This window comes from Cynocephalus volans, chromosome 2 (assembly GCF_027409185.1).
Source record: "Cynocephalus volans isolate mCynVol1 chromosome 2, mCynVol1.pri, whole genome shotgun sequence".
NCBI lineage: Eukaryota > Metazoa > Chordata > Mammalia > Dermoptera > Cynocephalidae > Cynocephalus > Cynocephalus volans.
In genome coordinates, this window is record NC_084461.1 from 184674892 (window position 1) to 184695058 (window position 20167).

Below are 20167 nucleotides of genomic sequence, written 5' to 3' on the forward strand. Positions count from 1 at the left end.
TCTCTTACTGTACAGCCAATACGGTTATATCCTTCGTTTAAAAAATATTTTTTCCACTCATGACACTTTGTGTGTAGTTCTACACAAGTGATCTTTTCATTCTTCTTGGAATACGTCCTGAGAGCTGACATACACGTGCAAATACCCCCACAAAGCGCCACTTTCTTGCTCAGTAATGTTTATTAAGATTGTTTGGAGTTTGATGGGTTTTTTCTTTTTTTTCTTCTTTTTTGTTGGCCGAGAGAGCGTGCTGGTAAAAGTGGACCCAGCCGGCCAGCTAACCTTCATTTGTCCTTGGAGCGATCGAGGGTTTCTAGCACCCTGTTGAGGCGGATGTTGAGCAGTCTGACCTGGTTTTCCAGGTGTTCCAGCTTCTCCTCCACGCTGGGGTTGCCAGGGCTGCTGGGGCTGCTGCGCCAGTGGAACCCCATGGGCCCGGTCATGAAGTAGATGGCCACCACGAAGCACAGCGGCAGGACGGCGTTCTCAGGCTCCCCCTCATACTTGTGCAGGATGTACACGCAGGACATGGAGAACAGGATGACCCGCACGATCCAGAAGAAGCGGCCAAACACCATGTGCAGGATGCTGAAGGTGAAGCCCAGAGTCAGGGACAGGAACCAGTAGGCCAGGAGGACAACCCCAACCAGCAGGAGGGCACGGGCAGGGCTGTTGGCCACTGAGGCTGGACTAAAGTACTGGGACAAGTTGGAGACTGCAGGACAGAAAAGAGGAAGAGGGCTGGTTACATGGGATCACCGGTTTCTCTGCAAGCTGGAGTTGGGTAGGCAGCTCACTTGCTGGGCTTACTAAAAGGCCTTTGCAACAACCTGAGGACCTACAGTAAGCTACTCCCTTAACCTTCGTACTAAGCTGTGTGGGAAGACATAGGACAATCTTTCAAGACTGCCTGCCATATCATGAGTTTGTTTGTTTGTTTGTTTGTTTGTTTGTTTGTTAATTAATTAATTAATTAATTAATTAATTATTGTCTTTTTTGTGACCGGCCGCACCACGCTCAGCCAGTGAGCGCACCGGCCATTCCTATATAGGATCCGAACCCGTGGCAGGAGTGCTGCTGCGCTCCCAGCGCCGCACTCTCCCGAGTGCGCCATGGGGTCGGCCCCATATCATGAGTTTAAAAAACCTTTCACAGTGGGGCAGAGCCTGCCAATTACCCTTCCATTTCCACAGTAATAAATGCTCAGTTTTAGGGTGGGCACACAGCTGCCTAAAATGAAGGCATTTCCCAGCCTCCCTTGCAGCTATATGACTAAGCTTTGACCAAGGAGAGGTAAGTAAGCATAAGTGTTTGGCAGCAGTTCCAAGGGGTTGTCCTTAAAAGTAGCAGAAATGTACCCTTTACCTCTTCTTCTTCTGTCTGCTAGAATGTGGCTACCATGGCTGGGGCTGAAGCAGCCACCTTGGGCCATGAGGACAGGGAGGTTATTCATGGGGGAGCAATAAAACGGAAGGTGCTTCGGTCCTGAAAACAACGTGCATCAGAGCTATCATACCTGCCTAACCACCTCCCTGTGAACTTTCACATAAGAGGAAAATAATAAGCTACCATCTTGTTTAAGGCACTGTTATTTTGGGTCTCTGTTACTCACAGCTAAACCTAACCTTAACTGGTACACACATGGAGTTCCATCTTAAGAATGCAGTGAAATGGAGGTGTACCATTTTCTGTGTGCCCAACTTAAAAAAATTTCAAACAGAAAAGGTGTGAGAGAGCAGTAAAGTAAAATATTCCTTTCAAAACCATCTAGGCTTAACAATTATTAGAATTTGCCATATTTTGCTTTATCTATTTACATTTATTGGGGGTTAAACTACTTGAAAGATGCACATATCATATTTCGTCATGCATCTTTTAAGAATAAAGACATCATTCTCCTCAAAACCATGCTGCTATAATCACACCCAAGAATATTAATTCTATAACATCATCTGATTTCCTAGTCATGCTGTTTCCTCCCCACCCCGACCAGGACCCGGTGAAGGTTCACACTCTTCATGTGCCATCGCTTCATCTCCTTAATCGAGAAGAGTCCCATGACACGGACATTCTGTTTTGTTTTTTGTTTTTTTTTGTCTTTTTCGTGACCGGAACTCAGCCAGTGAGTGCACCGGCCATTCCTATATAGGATCCGAACCCGCGGCAGGAGCGTCGCCGCGCTCCCAGAGCCGCAGTCTCCCAAGTGCGCCACGGGCTCGGCCCGACACGGACATTCTGAAGTCTAGTTTTTCCAGGCTAGATTTCTTGCAGAATGTCCCACATTGATTATTTCCTCATGGAGTTTAACAAGTCCAAGGGGAGCTACCTCTTAAATGCATTTAACTTATATACCAGTGGTTCTCAAATCTGAGTGAGTCAGAATCCCCTGGAAGGCTTGGGAAAACAGGTCGTGGGGCCCTGCCCCCAGGAAGTCTGGTTCAGTAGGTTCTGGGTGGGTAAAAGAATCTGCAACTTTTACAAGTTCTTGCGTGATGCTGCTGATGTGAGGGTTATGCTTCGAGATCCACTGGCTGATGCACAATCAACTTTTGCATTTGGGAAAAGAGGGGGTGGGACAAAGTGTGACTCAATGATGTGCAGTGCATTTATCCAGAGCAAGCATGAGACAGGAGCACTTGAATCTGGGGCTCCTCAAGGCTCTAAATACATCCACAGTGAGAACATTTCACAGTCCCACAAAATGATCAGATTGTCATGCACAGCTGGCCACTGTGTCTGGGGCTCCACCTCATAAACAGCAGCCTCCTCCAGGACTAAAGGCACGCGGTCACCAGGACTCCCCGAAAGCCAGGGTGCCAGTCTCCTTCATGGTGCCTTCCTGAGGCATTGTGAGCATTTTGACTCAATGTGGTCCTGACTTTGGAGCTGACTTTCACACCTAACCCTGCAGAAGAAGAGGCTAAACCAGCAGTTCCCAAACCTTTTGGTCTCAGGACCGTTTTATACTCTTAAATATTGTTGAAGACCCCCAATAGCTTTTGCTGGGTTTTTTTTAGAGTCATTTCAATGTAGGCCACATATGCAATTTAAAATTTTCAAGTACCACATGAAAAGGCAAAATGAAACAGGTAGAATTAATTTTAATAAGATTTTATACAACATATTCAAAATATCATCATTTCAACATGTCATCGATAAAAAAAAATCTTGAAGTATATGTGTTAAACCCCTGGTCTCAGAGATATGTTGCTGGAAAAGGGAGCAACTCACAGTCCTTCCCGCCCCCGGCCATGAAAGGTCGCAGAACTCCAGGGTTCTTCAGAGCATACTTTGAGAACAGCTGGACCAGACTATGTGTCCAAAGCCACATAACACATCCTATCATGTTATCAAGGGGCTAAGAAAGGTGACCAGTGGGTACAAAGATGCCTTTCTTTGCTTCTTTGGTTTGCCAGCAATCCTTGGCATTCCTTGACTTGCAGAGGCATCACCCGATCTCTGCCCTCACTGTCAAACAGTGTTCTGGCCAGGTGCATGATTGTGTCTACATCTCCCCTCCTTATGAGGGCACCAGTCATGCTGCATTAGGGCCCACTCTAGTCCAAGATAACCTCATCTTAACTAATTACATTGGCAACAACACTATTTCCAAATAAAGTCATATTCTGAGGTACTATTGGGGGTTAGGACCTTGACATGTGAATTTGGGGGGGACACCATTCAACCCATAAAAGACACTGCTCAAAGAGAAGTGAATGTTTTGGTAGCAGACATGTTTCTAAGCTTGGGCTGGGTATAAGCATATCAGTAAAGTTCTCACAGGTTCAATAGGGAAAGCTGGCTCTGGGTGTCACTAACCACAGATGGCCCTCAGCATGCATAATCACATTGGGTAGGTCCCAGAACTGCATGATGATGTATTTTTGGAGCAGAGCCCTTTTGTAAACTGTTGAGTGTTTCTCAAGTACTGATTGTGGGCCAGGTGTGGTTCTGGCCACACTACATGTCATTCAGTGCTCACGAAGTGCTAATGAGGTCAGTAGAATTTCCCACAAGAGGACTCCCTGCCCAGGGTCACCCAGCCAGGACAGGGCACAGCTGGGATTTGGATCCAGGGAGTCTGGTTTCCAGAGCCATACAGTCCCTGCTCTACCCTGGCGCATCATCGCAGCAGGACTAATATTTTCCTCATTTTGTTGGGTGGCCTCAGAGGAAGTACGCAACTCAGTGAAGACTCAGGACTTAAATTCATCCTTCTAACTCCTGGACAAGTGCTCTATTCCCCAAAAAAGTCTTTCAAGACAGCAGATTTGGAGTGGGTACTAAGGCTGTGCCGTCCACCGTGGTACTGAGCATGTGAAATGTGACAAGTCTGAATTGAGATGTGCTTTAAGAGTCAAATATAGACTGGATTTCAAACATCTAGTTCCCCCCAAAATGTAAGACACCTCATTAATAACCTTTTATATTGATGATAAATATGATAATATATATTATCATTAAGATGATAATGTTTTGAATATATCAGGCTAATTAAAATACCTTATTAAAATTCATTTTACTGGTTTCTTTTTACTTTTTAATGTGGTTACTAGAAAATTTAATATTAACTCTGTGGCTTGCACTCTATTTGTATTGGACTGCTCTGAGCTAAGGAGTCACCACTTTCTAACCAGTATTTTGAAAAATTCTGAAGAAAAAAATTAGAGGACTGTGCTTCCAGAAACATTTTGTACTAGAGTAGCCAATGTTGGTATACAGTTTCCTGTAAAGCATTTTTCACATTCAAATTTCTAAGCAAAAGACACAAATTCCAAAGGCCTTTGGATGCCTAGAAGCTTATGTATCAAATAAAAGGGGAAAAACTGCGACATGGAAGTGAGTCCTTTCTACCTCTGGAATGTGCCAGCTGCTCTCATCCTGAATGCGAGTGTTTACAGCTCACGGCTCTGCTGCAAACAATCCTATTCTGATCTTCTCCCATGTGATTAGGAGGCTGTTCCTACTTTGCAATTTTTCATTCCAAGCTGCATGCAATTTCCTGCAATCAGGTTTGCTTCTCCAATGTTCTTTGGTCACAGATGGAAATACCTAGTCTAACAATCTGGGCAGATGGTGGATATGGATGCGAAGTGGGATTGCACACAATTGCCATACTTGGGTGGTGTGTTGACTCAGCCAAGTCCCAGGAGGGGCCATTAGCAGCCCCAGGGGCCTGCGGGCTGCACAGCATCCTCTCAGATATCCATGTTGCATCCTGATTCTTTGCCTGAGTAGTGGAGTGCCCTAAGTTGGTTTAAAACGTCCCAAAGGTTGAACTCAATAAATCCAGGCTGGAGATGGTTCCAAGTAGCTGGGGGGTGATGGCAGTAAACATCAACCAGTGTGCCTTAGATGGTCAGCAGCTGAACCTCAAGCCCTGGTCTCCAACTGGTAGAGTGGGAGTGTCAAGGATCAAAGGGGGATTCTGAGATTGAGGACTATATTAGCTACCTGGGGCTGCCATAACCAACAATCACAAACTGGGTGGCTTACAACAGAAATTCATCCTCTCGCAGTTCTGGAGACCAGAAGTCTGAAATCAAGGTATGGCAGGGCTGTGCTTCCTCTGAAGGCTCTAGGGGAGGACCCTTTTCTGCCTTCTGGTGGCTCCAGGCATTCCTTGGCTTGTGGCTGCATCACTCCAGTCTCTGTCTCTGTCCTCACATGGTCATCTTCTCCCTGTGTGTTACTTTGTATCTCTGTGTTCAAATTTCCTACATCTTATAAGGCCATTGGTCATTAGATTAGGGTCCACCCTAATCCAGGATGACCTCCTCTAACTTGACGACATCTGCACAGATCCTATTCCCAATCAAGGGCTCATTCACAGGCCCCAGGGGTTAGGAGTTGAACACATCTTCTTGTGGGGCACAATTCAACCCAAATGATTGGCTGAGCTGTGGGATTACAGTCGACCCGCTCTTATCAACACAGGGCCTCTTGGTGCCAGCTGTAGAGCTGGGGCAAGGATGTAGCCTGGAGAAGACAGGCCTAGGCTGTCTACACAAATAGTGTAGTTTATGACCAACATCTGCTCTCCTTCTGGGAGTCTGGATTTTGGACATGTGTCAGGCAGAGGGTGCCTACATGATCAGACCCCAGTAAAAACCCTGGGTACTGTGTCACTAATGGCTGTCCCTAGTAGACAAAACTTCACATGGTTGCCACAACTCATTGCTGGAGGAATTAAGTGCATCCTGTGTGATTCCACCAGGAGAAGACTCCAGAACCTTGAGGTCCTCTTCATGTCACATTGCACTATCAAACTGCACTACGCTTCTCCTGGAGCCAACAACACCAGTTTGGTTTGCTCTCCTGGCGATTCTCCGCCCGTGTGGTAGACAGGGTGTACCCGGCAGACTGGCTCATGTGGTGTCTGCTGCCACCCCTTCCAGCCTGCCTTCCAGGACTGCAGACGTTAGAGAACAGTTAGGGACTGGAGAGAAATTAGGCTCTGCCCTGTGGATGTCCCCTCACCTGTGGGCTTTGAATTGTGAGTGAGGCAGAGGCTGTTTTTCTCCTGCTGCTGGCATGCATGCTTCCAGAAATGTCAGCTGCTGCCACAGCAATGTGTAAAGTCTAGTCGGGCAGCTGTGACTTCCCAGTCCTGAAGTCATAGCTACAGTTGTGTGACCTTGAACTCAACAGTTCCAGCAGCGGCCACCCTGGCAGCCAGTTTGACAGTGTCTGGGGGCTGTGCAGGGCTCCCTCAGCCCTTCTGTTGATTCTGTGAGCACCTCATTCTCCATGAAATCCCCTTCTGCCTAAACGACTAGAGAAGTTTCTTTTACAGATCTCAATAAACCAGAGTATATACTCTGGTCCATGTGGTTTGCCCAGGGGCAGACAGGTGAGCACTATCCACTTGCACCTTATCCTAAATAGTATCTGGGAAATTGCAGCTTTGATGGGCCATTTACATATGCAATTATTAAAATAAAGAATGTTCACTCGTATCCTCACTGCCCTGTCCCCACCACCTTCCCATGTACCACCCACCATAGGTACCAAGTCCACATGTTTGAGAACTGCCAGAATAAATGGTACCTTACATGAACACCCCCCACACCTACCGTCAAGTCCAAGAACATCCAAGACTTCTGTCCAAACTTTCCACAATGTCTCCACGAACATATCCACTCCCAACACAAACCTCTCGGTCAGCCTGGTCAAGAACTGCAGAAAGAAGAAAACAGTTACTACCAAGTCAGCCAAACTCCAGTGTCTTCCTAATGTAGTCCAGTCAAGAGTGAACCGTGAGCTCCTGAGTTTACACCACAAGGGGAAAAAATAGCTGATAACACCGTTGGCATGTTCTACCAGCCCAGGGGATGAACCCGAGCTTGCTAATGACTGATGGCTGGCCAACAACTGAATGAAATTTTATAACACAACCCCTCCCTCCTGCAGGCCAAGCAATGTATCTTGGACTTGGGACTCTGCAAAGTGGCTTCACTCCAGCTGCCATTTGTCTGCAGTCCTACTTGCTCTTTGCACAGGGTCTCTGCTTTTCTTATCTTTTTTTTTTTTTTGGTGGCTGGCCGGTGTGGGGACCCAAACCTTTGACCTTGGTGTTCTCACACAGTGCTCTAACCAAGTGAGCTAACCGGCCAACCCCCTTTTTGTTCATTTCTATTTATTTGAAAAAAAATTTTTAGCAGCTGGCCAGTACGTGGATCGAATCCTGCACCTTGGCGTTATCAGCACCGTGCTCTAACCAATTGAGCTAACCGGCCAGCTCTGCTTATTTTTAAAGAGTGGGAGTTTCTACCCTCAACCTATTTCACCTGGACGTTAGGCTCTACAAGGGAGCTACTCTGAAGTGTGAGAACATGGTTTGCAAACTGGAGCAGTGCCAGAGTCTCCTGGGAAATGGTAATGATACAGCCCCACGCCCTATCCAATCCTAGGCCTCTGAGGTTTTTATTAGCTCTCCAGGTGATTTTGGAGAACCAAGGGCTACAGAAATATGAATATGAAGTACAGTTTCATTTAACCTTTTCTTTTTAAAATAACACATTATATACACATCTCAAAACTACAAGCAGGTATTCAGTGAAGAGTAAACCTTCCATTTCATTCCCCAGCAACCTGAATCCCCTTCCGGAGGCACTGCCATTAGCACTCATGTATCCTCTCTTAGATGTGCCAGGTAAATAATGGTATAGACATACCTTTTCCACAGATGGCAGCGTATGTGTACAGTCCTGCAGCTTTTCTCATGTAATATTCTATCTGGAAGATCACTCAGCCTCAGACCACAAAGAGCTGCCTCACTCCTTTCAAAAGACAGTACACCCGCAGCTATCTAACCAATCCCCTATGGATGGACACCTAGGTTGTTTCCAATCCACGCTATTAGACAGGATGCTGCAACAGAACCTGCGTACATGTGCCACTGGGCTCATGTGTGGAGGCTGAAAGCCTCAAAGTGAACTGGCTACAGCACTTTAAATTTGGATATCCTGGCTTGGTCGTTCCTCCAGGACAGGGGAAGAAGGGTGCAGTGAATCAACTACCAGAAAAGAACAGGCCACTGATAACCTCTGAGCTAGCACCGTGGGTGGAAGGCATCGCCTGCCTGGGTTCAAATCCCAGCTCTGCCTCTTACTAGCTGGGTGGCTATGGGCATATTGTATATATTTGTAAGCTCTCTGGGGCTTCAGCTAACAAATAGAAATAACGGTACCCACCACCTCTTGTTACTGTGAGCATTAAATGGGATATTCATGTAAAATGCTTTAAGCACGTGATAAATGTTCAAAATTCCCATTGACACCCAATATTCTAACATTAACCCTGAGAGTCCTGCGAAGACATGAAACTTTAGCCTTAAGAAATTGCCTAGCTGCAAGCACTCAAGAGGATTTGTGTATCCAAAGGCCATGTGGACATCAGCTGATGAATGGATAAACAAAACGTGGTCTATCCACAATGGGATATTATTTGGCCACAAAATGGAATGAAGCACTGACACATGCTACATGGATGAACATTGAAAACATGATGCTAAGAAAAAGAAGCCAGACACAAAAGAACAACTATTGTATGATTCATTTATGTGAAGTATCCAGAATAGGCAAATGCATGGAGATAGAAAGTAGATTAGTGGTTGCCAGGGACTGGGGATGCAGGGAGTGATAGCTAAAGGGTCCAGGGGACGAAAATGTCCTGAAATTGTGGTGATGCCTGCACATATCTGTGAATATACTAAAAACCATTAAATTGCACATTTTAAATGGGTGAACTCTATGGTATATAATTGTATCTCAATAAAGCTGCCATTAAAAATAGAAGGGTTTACATAAAACAAAAACGAAACACCACCAAAAGATAAAACAGAAAAAGACCACGTGGAGAACGTCAGAAGAAAGCATATGCTGAGAGAAGAGAGGGGTGATTGCCCTTCTCTTTGGTGGGGGTAGGAGGGCGGGGGCATCTGGGAGAAGCAGGGCTATAGAACATCAGTGTGAATGAGAATTGTAACCAGAAATTCAACTTTGCAGTACATACCCCAGATTAGTGGTTCTCAGAGTGAAGTCCCCAGACCAGCAGCAATAGCATCAACTGGGAGCACGTTAGAAATGCAGATTCTCGGGCCCCGCCTCAGATGCACTGCATCAGACACTCAGGGGCTGGGGCCCAGCAATCTGTGTTTCCACAGCCCTCCCAGACTCTGATGCACACTTGAGGTGGAGGACCCAAGAGGAACACTTGTACACGTGCATTCAGAGCGCAATTGTATACAGCACACTAAAAGAACTAGAAACAACCCAAGCACACATTGGCAATGGAAGAGACACATGAGATAGTAGTCTACTCATAGAATGCAATGCTATTTCACAGCAAGGAAAGAAACCAACCATGTTAATGTCCAGCAACATAAAAAATAACATTGGGATCACAGAATGCATTCAGTGTTAAGCCTTTAATATAAAGTTCAAAAACTGACAAAACGAATCAGGGATGGACAACACTGAGGTGATAAATGGGAGAGCAGAACAGGCCACGGCCACCACACACATGGGGGTAGGTGGGGCCACAGTCTACAGGAAACATAGAGAGCGTATCTTCACCAGGGGAAGGCACCTTGGTGGTGGTTTAATTATAATTCTTTTTCTAAAAGAGCTTAATTGACATAATTTACATGCCATAAAGTTCACGTCTTTAAAGCGTACAATGCAGTGGTTTTAGATTATTGGTATGGTTGCGCCATCATCACCACAATCTAAGTTTAGAACATTTTTATTGCCCCAAAAGAAACCCTGCACACCCATTAGCAGTCGCTTCCCATTCCCTCCTCCACCCAACCTAGGCAACTGCTAATCTGATTTCAGTCTCCATGGATTTGACTGTTCTGAACATTTCATATAAATGGAATCCTACAACACATGACCTTTCAAGACTGGCATCTTTCACTCAAAATAACATTTTCAAGGTTCACCCATGTTGCAGCACAAATCAGTGCTTCTTTCCTTTTTATTGCCAAATAGCATTCCATTTTATGGATATACCGCATTTTGGTTATCCTGTTATCATTCTCTATTGTTATTTGTTTGTTTGTTTTGGCAGCTGGCTGGTACAGGGATCTGAACCCTTGGAACCCTTGACCTTGGTGCTCTAACCAACTGAGCTAACCAGCCAGCCCCTTTTATCATTTTTTAAAGTATGTGTGAGTTGTACATGTTTGTCAATCTATAGCAATTTTTATAATTTGTTCAAATGGAGGGAAAAAGCAAGGCTTTTGTAAGAAAAGAACAACAGACCTTTAAATGGGACCAATAGGCCTAGAAAGGCATGTGTGTGGAAGCAGTTATTTTGGGAGGAAGAGACATTACTGCTCATACTTGCTGAGCCTTTCTGTGCCTCAGTTTTCTCTGCTGTAAAATGGGACTAAGAGAGGATTCAACGTTAGAACCTGAAAAGACCTCAGCACAGGGCCCAGCACACAGCAAGTGGCCCACCACACACTGCAGCGGCTGAGGCTGTTTTTGTAAGATTCGTGAGTGGCAGGGCAGCAACCTGGAGCTCCCAGCAAAGACAGAGGCCTGGTCCTCATGACAATCCCGCAATCACCTCCCACATAGCACAAGTCTACACACGGGTGTTGAAACCTGCTGCACCTGAGAAACCAGCATGCCCCAAAAGCAGCAGGCAGTGCTGAGAGGAAAGGGCCAGGCCAGAGGCTCTTCCTCACAGTGGGAAGGACAGGCTCTCCCCACCCTCCACCCCAAAAACTAGCCGAGGGCAGCAGAGGATGAGTTCAGGTAAGGTCCCACTATCTGCCTTTCTAAACATCAAGTTGGAGAACTCCCTCTGTTCCCTGTGGGGCTGGCACTGCTGCTCTGGCAGCATGACACCTTGTCCACTTTGTCCGGATGAAGACACAGGAACCCTAAGGGGAATGATATTGGCCAAACTGAGTTCCCACAAATTCATACTTTGAAGCCCTAACCCCCAGTACCTCAGAATGGGACTGTCTTTGGAGTGGAGTCTTTACAGGGTGATTCAATTGAAATGAGGCTGTTATGGTGGCCCTAATCCAATAAGACTGGTGTCTTTAGAAGAACAGATCAGGACACAGACACACGCAGAGGGATGACCACGTGAGGACAGAGAAGATAGCCACTGGCAGCCAAGATGATGGGGCTCAGAAGAAATCAACCTTGCCAACACCTTGATCTCAGACTCCTAGCCTCCAGAATTGTGAGAAAATACACGTCTGTTGTTTAAACCGCCCAGTCTGTCGTCCTGTTACCGGCCAAGCAGGGGGTTACAGTGAGGCACAGAGTCTGGAAGCAGTTCCATCTCTGGAAGCAGTTCCATCTCTGGAAGCAGTTCCATCTCTGGAAGCAGTTCCATCTCTGGAAGCAGTTCCATCAGAAGTTGGGTGAAAGGGAGCCCAAACTGCATCAGGCCTCTAGAGCCAACTCCCAGTTCATGGAGACACAGGGGATGGAGGAGTGGGGACAGGCCATCATGAAGACACAGCCAGCCAAATGCGGGCTGCAGGAGACGCTGCAGGATGAGAGACCAGCAGCCTAGATTGTGCTGATTGCACATCCCCCCCACACGATGGGATGCAAATGGCGGCTCAACTCTGCTCTTCTTCCCAAACACTCATCACCCCAGTCTAATTGGGAGAAAAACATCGGACAAGTTCCAACAGAGGGGCATCCTACAAAAGCCCTGACCAGTGCTCCTCCAAACTGTCAAGGTCACCAAAACAAGGAGAGTCTGAGAAACTGTCACAGCTGACAGGCACCTAAGGAGACATGAGGACTAAATGTAACATAATGTCCTGGATGGGATCCTGGTGTAGAAAAAAGATTGTAGGGGAAGACTAAGGAAAACTAAATAAAGTATGGACTTTAGCTAACAATAAGAGAAAGTGGGTGCAGACTGTATGGGAACTCTGTACTATCTGTGCGATTTTTCTGTAAATCTAAAACTGTTTTAAAAAGATAAAGTTTACTCTTTAAAATAAAGACTTAAAAGACATATCAATTAAATGCCTTTAAATGCAATGTATAGACTTTGTATGAATCCCAATTCAAACAGAAATGGACTCAGGTTAGATATTAAGGAATTGAGCTGTGACAATGGTATTGTGGTTATGACTTTTACGAAATTTTTATTTCTTAAAGATGCAGACTTAAATATGCAAGGGTGAACTGATATATCTTAGATTAGTTTTAAAATATTATTCCAGGCCACAAAAAGAAAAAAAAAAAAAATTTAATGAGATAGAGGTAACCAGCATGGCAGAAAGTCGACACACGGAAGAGCTGGGTGATAGGCACAGGGTCGACTCTTCACCCTACTTTTGTGTGTGTTGGACAATTTTCAGAACAGAAAGTTAAAATCAGGGGGTCAGGTGAGCAAACGCTGGACGCCTGTGGCATTAGAGAAACTAGGCCCAGCCACCATCGTGGGAGGGGCAAGATCACACAAGAGATTTCATCAGCCCTCCTCTTGCAGCAGCAGGCCCGGTCATCCAATGCCTTAGGTGACAACAGTGTCCTAATTTCTCTTCACCCCCATCAGCTCCAAGCATATGCAAACTGGCTCTAAGGAAAAGCAGGCTAATAAAGGCAGAGGTGCCTTGATAAGCAAGCCAAAGAGGGGGTGAGAGATCAGGCAGCTCAGAGGTTTCCCAAGCATCTAAAGAATACATAGAAATGCAAAAGGCAGATGAACCAAAAATGCTGCAACATACATACAAATCAGGTATGAATTATTAAGGGCACCACTAGGGCGCAGGGTCTGCCCAGCCTCAATCAAGGGACCGAACTCAACATCAACTAAGCAACAAGCAATGGCACAAATGGACACCATGCGCCCCTGATGTGCTTGTGCAGCAAGGACAAAAGCCCCCTCTGCAGCATTCGGGCCATAAATGTCTACTCAGAGTCTACCCCCGAGGAAACAGACAATAGACACACACTGACATCTCAGAGACAAGTGGTCTGTCAAAGCCACAGCAATACCACTTCGCCCCAAACACTCATCGCCCCAATCTAATTCATTTTTGAGTCTTTTTTTTAGACTCAAAAAGGCGAACAATAACAAATGTTGGTGAGGATGTGGAGAAACCAGAACCCTCACACATTGCTGGTGGGAATGTGAAACAGAGTATCCACCCTGGAAAACAACCCAGCGGTACCTCCCAAGGTTAAACGAAAAGTTACCATATGACCCAGCAATTGCACTCCTAGGTACATACCCCCAAATATTGAAAACGTATGTCCACACAAAAATCTGTACATGGATGTTCATAGCAGCACTATTCATAAGAGACAAAAAGGGGAAACAACCCAAATGTCCGTCAACTGATGAGTGGATTAATAAAAGCTATAAAAAGGAATGCAGCACTAACACACTCTACAACATATATGAACCTGGGCCGGCCTGTGGCTCACTCGGGAGAGTGCGGTGCTGATACAACATATATGAACCTGAAAACATCATAATAAGTGAAAGAAGCCAGTCACAGAGGACCACATGTTGTATGATTCCATTTATATGAAATATGAAATATCCAGAAGAAGCAAATCCATAGACACAGAAAGTAGATTAGGGGCTGCCTGGGGCTGGGGTCTGAGGGGAAATCGGGAATCAATGCCAGGTGTATGGGGTTTCTTTTCTGGGTGATGAAAACATTCTAAAATTGATGGTGGTGACAGTTGTACAACGCTGTGAATATTCTAAAAACCACTGAATTTTCAAGGAATGAATTCTATGACATCTGAATCATAGCTCAATAAAGCTATTACATGCACACACACACACACAAAAAATAATTGGTCTGTTCTCTTCAAAAATGTCAGTCATAAAACTCCCCTCTTCCCCAAAACGTTAGAGAACTCTGACAGACTAAAGAGACATGAAAACAAATACAACGGGCAATTCTTGATTGGGTGTTGGATTTTTTAAAAAGTTATAAAAGAAATTCAAATATGGACTATATATTACAAAATAATATTGTTAAGTTTCTTGAGTGGGACAATGGTATTGTGGTTCTGCAGGAGAAAGTATTAAGAAGTCTGAAACTTACCTTCAAATGGTTTAGGCAAAAAAAGAGTGTCTGTGTATAATATGTTCATAGAGAAAAAGAAAAACAAGTTTGGGGGGAAATGTGAATAACTGGTGAATCTAGGTAAGAAGTTTACAGCTTTTCCTTTTTCTATTCTTTCAACGTTTCATAGTTTGAAAACTTTCAAAATGAAAAGTTAAAGAAGCAGGAAAAACAAACAAACAAAAAAAGGAACCTCTATCTTGACTGTGGTGATGTTTACAAAGGTATACACATGTCAGAATTTATCAACTTGTACACTTCTAATATGTGCAGTCTGTTGAGGTGTAATGTCAATTACACCTACTAAAGCTGTTAAAATGTTGGTGGGAAAAAAAGGACTGGAAAGTGTCAAAGTTATTTTGCTCAAAATACTTTCTTGCAAACAGCAAAACATGCAATCTTAAAAAACAAACAGAAAGACCAAGAGCTCAATAGAAGAACAGCAAAGAAAACAAAAGGTATTCCCAGAAAAGACAACACCAATGGATTCTGAATAAATGAAAGACTGCCTGTCTCATCATAATAATAATGGCACACTTCATTGGAAAGGGTTTCAGAACCAGTGGAGTGGAAACTGGTATCACTCCTTCGAGGATAATTTAGTAATATCTCTCAATATGGAGCTGTGTATAAAGGCTGCAAGCAGACAAAACTAATCTATGTTGCTAGACATAGCGACTGTGGTGACCTTGGGGGGTTAGTGACCACATGGGAGCACCAAGGGACTTCTGGGAGGCTGACAATCCATTTCTAGATCTGCATACTGGTCACATAAGTGTGCTCAGTGTGTGGCAATTCATTATACTACAGACTTACACATGCAGAAAAGTGCACCAATTACTTTTCAATTAAAAATGTAAAAAACGCACAACTCTGACTCAGCAATTCCACTTCTAACAATTTACAGATAAACTTGTCTATGTTCACACAAAATAATATGTACAGAAACATCCTCATTGCTGCCACATTTGGGGTGGCGAAAGACAGGATCAAACCATTTCATTAGCAGTGGGTTCAGTTATGACAAGTCCTTACAATTTGCTCTCTGCAGCCCTTCAAAAAGAAGGAAGTAAAGCTTTCTGTACCGATAAGGTCTAATCTCCACAATCTATTCATTCAAAAAGAAAAAAAAAAAAAAAAAAAGGAAAGCGCAAAACAGTATCCATAACGCAAAATAAACAAAAACCAACAATGAGGGGGGAAAGGTCTTTATGTCTATGTGTTTATATATGCTCAGAATATCTGGCTGCTTCTGGGAAGGAGGGTGGGAGATGAGATCAGAGATACGAAACAAACGTATTTTTTAACCTTCTGAATCATTTGAAATTGGATTCCATGCAACTATGACCAAGTAACAAGGGAAAAAAGCACCAGTTTCTCAGCTTGGCGCTCAGGACACGCCACCTCCTCGATCCAGCTATATTTCTTCCCTGAGTTCCATTGCAAATGTAGCCACCTGTGAACCTTGCCCCAATGCCCCAGGTCTGTCCTGCCAACTCATCTTCCTGGACCCAGCTGGTGCCCCTTGCTCCACGCCCCTACTGTGACTCTTCCAGTCAGGACACCTAGACCTCTGCCTCTTCTTCCTTCTTGGGTCCCAGTCTTTTTGGCTCCTTATAACGCCTTTCTAGCATCACCACCTAGTCTGTTTTGTCAAACCCTAGGTCCTTCATGATCTGGCTGTCTCTCCCTCCCTTGCTCACTCTGCTCTAACCATACACCATACACCTCACATACACCATACCCACTCCCACCACAGGGCCTGTGCTCTCGCTGTTCCCTCTGCCTGTGATACTCTTCCCCTGGTCCTCTCCTCACTCAGGACCATCTCGCTTCACTGGCCACTCTATTCTAGTTACTTTCATTTCTGCAGAGGTCATGAGTGTGGGCCCTGCCACCTCTCTATCAATAATCAGCAGAACTGTGGGCAAGAGATTCAACCTTTCCATGCCTCAGTTTCCTCATCTGTAAAATAAGAGATGATGATAACAGAACCTCTCTCTCAAAACAGTGCCAGGTGGGCTGGCCAGTTAGCTCACTTGGGAGAGCATGGAACTGGTAATGCCAAGGTCAAGGGTTCATGATCCCCATACCTGCCAGCTGCCAAGAAAAAAAAAAAAAAAAAACAGTGCAAGAGACATACTAAGCTTAAACTAAAATTATCCACCAATATTCTTACATCACCCTATTCTACTTCCTTAATGGCACTATCACTCTGAAATAATCTTGTTTCATCTATTTTCGATTTATTTATTGCCCGTTCCCCCTGCTGCCACCCCACCATGAAAGCTTGCTCAGAGAGATCATTTGGTCTGGCTTGCGATGCACATATAGTAGGTGCTTAACAATTTTTTTAAATTGTGGTAAAGTAAACATAATATGAAATTGACCATTTAAACCATTTTCAAGTGTACAACTAGGTGGCAATAAGTACAATTCACAATATTGTGCAACCATCACCTCTATGTACTTCTAGATTTTTTCATCACTCCCAAAGAAAACCCCATATCAATTAAGCAAAAACCAACCAATGTCCCCTACCTCCAGCCCCTGGCAACTACTAGTCTGCTTTGTCTCTATGGATTTCTCTATTCTGAATATTTTATATAAATGGAATCATACAATATGTGGCCTTTTGTGTCTGTCTTCTTTCATTTTTTTTTCCCGAGGTTCATCCACTTTGCCGCATGTATCAGTGCTTAATTCCTTTTGAAGGCTGAATGACATTCCATTACACAGGTAGACCACATTTTGTTTATCCCTTCATCAGCTGACAGACATTTGGGATATTTACTCTTTTTGGCTATTGTAAAAAGTGTTGCTAAAAATACTCATGTACAAGTTGCTTAATAATTTTTTAATGAATGAATGAGTATATCACGGTCCTACGAGACAAATCCCTTTCATATCTGAGTATCTCCTGCCATTTACTAAACACTTATTTAGTGCCTGCTATTGTATAACGCAACTAATCACATTCAATTCCCCAATTTATCTCCCTCTGTACCAGAGAGAGGCACAGAGAATTAAAGCAACTGGCCAAAGGTCACAGAACTAGTGAGAAGCAGAGCTGGGTTTCAAACCCATGTCTGCTAGACAGCAGGCTCATGCTCCAAACAGGAAGGTCATGGGTTTTATTTTAGACAAGTCCTAGATTAGAATACGGTTGGGGGTTTTTTTGTTTGTTTTGTTTTGTTTTTTTAATACCATCAAACTACACAACCCACAAAGCAGGTCTGGTTCTAATTAGTAATTGCAGGCACTCTGAAAATTACAATCGTTAGCAGACCCAGTTTTCCTTTACTTAAAATTAACAATACCCACAAACCTGGCCAGTCTGGGCCACACTAGGTGGCAGGAAATAAGTCAGTTTCATTCGAGATGCTGCATTGACTGGGGGAACAAGGAAGGGGGTCATGAGGCAGGCAACCCTGTGAGGGGGATGAATGTGGGCTCCACACCCACTCTTCCAAGGTTCAAGTCCCAGCGCTGCCACTCAGACCTGAAGCCAGGCACTTTAACATTCTGTGCATCAGTTTCCTCATCTGTAAAACGGAAGCAGTATCAACACCTAATTCATAGGGTTGTTCTAAGGATTAAATACTTTATAAAAGCACTTCGCACATTTTAAGCAAATAACAGAAGTTAGTATTATCATTTCAACTGAAGGCACAAGCCCTGGTTTTCCCCAGGAAGAGCTCTGACCCCCAGATTATCAGATTCTTTGCCTGAATACAGCTGTTTCATTGATACCTACCATTTAAGGAGGTAAATTTCCTTAAACACCCATTTTTTATTTCATGTTTGTTGACCTTAGATTCTCACATGGAACCATCAGTTGAGAAAAGAGGTTCCTCCTGCTTATCCTACAGGACTTTTTGCTCTAAAACAAATGATTTCTGCTTTGCAATGGCTCAGGTACAGTGACAAAAAAGTAAGTAATGAGGAAAGTAAGTTCACACTCACGTCGCTTTGACATCAGGTGTTCAGCCATGTCCCTTTCTCCCTCCTTGGCCACCTACAAAGATTTCTCTGCCCCAGACTGTATTTTCCTACAGTATGATGACACAGACCCACAACCTCTGCAAAAGGCATCCACACACCTATACGAGAGGGTGGTCAGAAGTTACAGTTTTCCTAACACAAGTTAAAGTTTTCCTAGTGTGTTAGGAAATCCTACCTGATTTGAGTTTTAATATTCTTTGTTTTCCCCTCCGTCTCAAGAACCAGAAAACTTTTTCTTTTTAAACCCTGAAAGTCCTCCAGTAAGACTAAGCAATGTTGATTTGACCCTGGCCATGAAGTAACAAGAACTGACACTAACTTAGTCATGATTCTGGGCCAAGAAGGTACCGACTATTCATAATCATAACCTCATAACGAAGGCGGTATTATCATTACTATTCCCACTTAACAGATAAAAAAAACGGAGGCTTAAAGAAATAAAGCCACTTGCCTAAAGCCAGCCAGCTTGTAAGCGGTAGAGCCCTACCTGGAACCCAAACTTCTTTGACTCCAAAATCCCAGGGCAAGCTGCCGGCAAAAGAATTAACAGGAGGAAAGGCAAGGGAACCGCATTACCACATGTAACTAACTATCCCCTTTAACTTCCCCTTTCTGGGGAGCTATTCTGGGCCCACCTATGGCACCCAGCTCCAGAGGACCGAAAGTGGAGTTGGGGAGAACTCCCTCCTACTCCCCGCCCCGTTCTTCCTGAGGCTCGACACCATTCTCAGGGGGCTGCCTGAGATTCTTAGACAGCCCCAAAGTAAAGAAAAGGCTCCAAGTGAAAAGCCTCGCACACAGTAGGTGCTTAGGTTGCCAAAGCAATAGAGAAGACCGCATTGCTCTTTTTCTTTTTCTGTAAAGTAAAAATAAGCCCAAATATCTTGCAAGCAGGAGAAGGAGGCGCTAAGGAGCTCAGAGGAAGTGGGTCCGGGTGCGAGGATAAGACAAATCCGGGGTTGCTGGGGAGAGCGCAGCAGCGTGGGGATGGGGGCGCGAGCGACGGCGGGCGGGGCGCCTGGGCGGCGGGGACGGCGCCTGGCTCACAGCAGGTGCCCATTCAAACGTCGTGAATGAATGAATGAGGGGCGCGGCGGGCGTCAGAGGAGCCCGGAGTGGCCGCGACCGCGCGGCCACGGGGCGACAAGGTCCAAGGAGAAGTGAGGCGCGGAGGAGAGGGGAGGCCCTGCGCCCGAACCGGCCGCCCAGAGCCGACATGCACCGGCCCCGGGGCGCAGGCCGGGTGCCCCCTCCCCCGTCCCGGACCCCAGACTTCCCGCGCAGTCCCGGAGGCCCCGCGCGGCCCAGACCGGCCCTGGGCGCCAGGTGCGCGGCGGCCCGGGCAAGGTGACCGCGGGCGCGGGTCCGGCGCCCACCTTCTGAGCGGCGCGCACGTTGTCCTCGCCGAACAGGCTGCTGACGCTCTGCGAGACGGTGTTGACCGTGCGGCGGTAACTGTTCTTCTCGGTGCCGCCGCGGCCCCGAGCCCCCTGCGCGCCGGGGGCCAGCAGCCCAAGCAGCAGCAGCAGAAGCAGGAGCCCGGCCTGGGCCCGGGGCCCGTCCGAGGCGCGCGCGTCCAT

General features: G+C 45.4%; 1 protein-coding gene across 1 annotated transcript; it reads right to left on the reverse strand.

The window, feature by feature from the left end:
- Window positions 1-284: 284 nt before the first annotated feature.
- On the reverse strand, window positions 285-20167 carry BRI3BP (BRI3 binding protein). The gene is made up of 3 exons (XM_063083722.1): window positions 19964-20167; window positions 7078-7180; window positions 285-715 (listed from the first exon to the last, which is right to left on the reverse strand). Exons 1-3 carry the CDS (start codon window positions 20165-20167, stop codon window positions 285-287), a joined length of 738 nt encoding a protein of 245 aa, XP_062939792.1.

Excerpts from the sequence above, each read along its gene's own strand:
- BRI3BP (XM_063083722.1), bottom strand. The coding sequence starts at position 20,167 with ATGGACGCGCGCGCCTCGGACGGGCCCCGGGCCCAGGCCGGGCTCCTG. Across the intron at positions 7,181-19,963 it reads ACGTGCGCGCCGCTCAGAAG|TTCTTGACCAGGCTGACCGA; the intron begins GTGGGCGCCGGA and ends TTCTTTCTGCAG. Across the intron at positions 716-7,077 it reads GGATGTTCTTGGACTTGACG|TCTCCAACTTGTCCCAGTAC; the intron begins GTAGGTGTGGGG and ends TCTGTCCTGCAG.